The sequence below is a fragment of the Octopus bimaculoides genome, chromosome 25 (genome assembly GCF_046866305.1).
Source record: "Octopus bimaculoides isolate indiv1 chromosome 25, ASM4686630v1, whole genome shotgun sequence".
Lineage (NCBI taxonomy): Eukaryota > Metazoa > Mollusca > Cephalopoda > Octopoda > Octopodidae > Octopus > Octopus bimaculoides.
The window spans coordinates 1,579,967-1,582,466 of NC_142952.1; the positions used below are offsets into that span (position 1 = coordinate 1,579,967).

Sequence of the window (2,500 nt, forward strand, 5' to 3'; positions counted from 1 at the left end):
AGAGGAGGATTTGTAAGCATAGAGAGAGGGAGGGGGGAGTTGTAAGGATAGAGAGAGAGGAAGGCTAGTAAGAATAGAGGCGGTAAACAAAGATGGGAGAGTGAGTGAGCGAGTGTGTGTGTGTGTGTGTGTGTGTGTGTGTGTGTGTGTGTGTGTGTGTGTGTGTGTGTGTGTGTGTGTGTGTGAGTGAGAGAGAGAAGGGAGCAAGACGTTGAAAAACGCTACGGGACGAAGTTATCTCGATTTTGCTGAGGAAAACGATAGTGCGGGGTCCGAGACCACCTGAGGTTCCAACGGCGACTGGCACGAACTGAAAGCGGCCGGTCAGGCCCTTGTATTTATTGATCTTTTTAAACGAGGGCAGCAGGGTACAATATGAAACAGGCGTTAGTTTTCAAAAGCATTTACTCACTTCATAATATGCTTGAACCCCTTTCTCCTTGGTAAACCTGCCAGCAATGCCTGGACCGGTTTGAGCATCGCCCGGTTTGTGGTTAGTTTTAGACGCTAGGGTAAATCCCCGGCCATACGTTGGTAAACCAATATTCAGCTTCTCAGGTGCAGCCCCTAAGTGGATCCAGTAATCGATGGTCCATTCCTGCAAATAATAAATAATAATAATAATAATAATAATAATAATAATAATAATAATAATAATAATAATAATAATAACACACACACACACACACACACACATACACATATATATATGTATATGTGTGTACATCTGGCAGTGTAAGATAAAAGATAAACTCATAGTAAATAAACTTGCCGTATTCCGTGTCCTTTGCAAGGCTTGCTCATCAGCTCGGACAAAGAGAGGGCTATTGTGTCCTGTAAAGGATTCCCAAGTTCCGTGAAAATCGTATGTCATCACAACAAAGAAATCGAAGTACCTAGAAAAATATAAACATTTTTGAAGGGAAAGGGATATCTCGAAGCATATAAAGCTACAAATAATACCGTGCAAATATATATTTTTTAATCTTTATATCACCGTTCCAAAACAGAATTTATTTCACGTTCTCTCAAAGTTTCTAAATTTTTATGACGTCAATAATTATCGTTTACGTCATATGAATTTAGAAACATTGAGAGAACGTTAAGTAATTCTTATTTTTACGGCTCAACTCGAAGCAGATAAAGCTATAATTAAAAGCGTGCAAATACTGGGTTAAAAACCCACTGGTAGCCTTCGGCTTATTTATAGTAGCCATGGGCAATCTTTTTCAAGAAGCGGACCGCATGCGACATGGCTCGTTGTCAAGTAGGCGAAGCGTACCATTCTGAGAGTCCCGTGGGCCGCACTTTGCATATGACTGATTTATATTTGTATCTACTTCGAATGTAAACATTAAAAAGGAGTTATAAACAATCTTTTTTTAATGAAGTTTAAGAAACCTTTTTAGAAATGGAAAGGGAGACGGTTTGCAGTGCATTCCTTCCTTAATAACGAGGTTAGTTCTTTCATACTTGATGTAACGAGGAAAATTGTTTAATTTATAAACACCATAATTATGTGGTGAGAAGTTTGACAGTAAAATGCAGTAAAATGACGTTATTCAACGCATCGATTTACACTATTAAACACTTGTACAGGCACAAAACACACACACACACACACACACACACACACACACACACACACACACACACACACACATACATACACTAATTTCTGTGTTGCTTCACATTAAATTATTCTATACGAGTTGTAGAAGTTAGACCTCTACGAGTCAGGAATTTGAAGTATTAAAATGCTCGGCTGCGTCTCTGACTATAAACAGCTTTCCGCTATTAGTCTGACGTGGGACATGGGTATGTGGTAAAATATATATATATATATGTGTGTGTGTGTGTGTGTGTGTGTGTATGTGTGTGTGTGTGTGTGTGTATGAGGGAGAGAGAGAGGGGGCACATGGCGTAGTTGCACTCACTATCGCGAGATCATGGTTTCAATTCCTTGACCGGGTGGTGCGTTGTATTCTTGAGCAAAACACTTCATTTCACGTTACTTTGCGAGCACTTCGACACCTGACCCGTGGTAGACTTGTGCACCTGTTCAGGCAGCATCGGTTTGATGCAGAGAGTGAGCTGATGCGCGGCGCGACGAACTAGAAACCAATCATTTGTGCAGAGTGTTCGGCAAGAAATTGCAGAACCATCTTTTTCGGACCACGACGAGAGACTACCATATATATCGACTCCGCCAATCCAACACTCGATACATATTGAAATAGTGACTCTACCATAATAGAACTTACTTTGAAAGTGTGGCCACATCATAACCAGAATCTACAGCGTATTTTGCCGTGGGTACAGCACTTATCAACAGAAGTCTGTCTTTACCAGATCTCTTAGCCTCAGCTTCAAATGCTTGCCTGGCTTCCTGAAAAACGAGAAGATAAGCATTACAGTTTGGGCAGAGCCAGTCCCACTCTCTAGTCCTTCATACTTTTATTGGTTTGGTACAACAAATACTACGAGCCCAATAATCATC

At 40.7% G+C, this 2,500-nt stretch overlaps 1 protein-coding gene across 4 annotated transcripts in view; it reads right to left on the reverse strand.

The window, feature by feature from the left end:
• The window catches only part of LOC106870760 (chitinase-3-like protein 1), a 25,722-nt gene that overhangs the window by 5,744 nt on the left and 17,478 nt on the right, over positions 1-2,500 (reverse strand). For all 4 annotated transcript variants that reach the window (XM_089342350.1, XM_089342351.1, XM_089342352.1 and 1 more), the window contains 3 exons: positions 2,265-2,389; positions 773-896; positions 413-598 (listed from right to left, as the gene is read on the reverse strand). In XM_089342350.1, the coding sequence (XP_089198476.1) occupies positions 413-598; positions 773-896; positions 2,265-2,389 (435 nt within the window). The remainder of the gene's footprint in view (positions 1-412; positions 599-772; positions 897-2,264; positions 2,390-2,500) is intronic.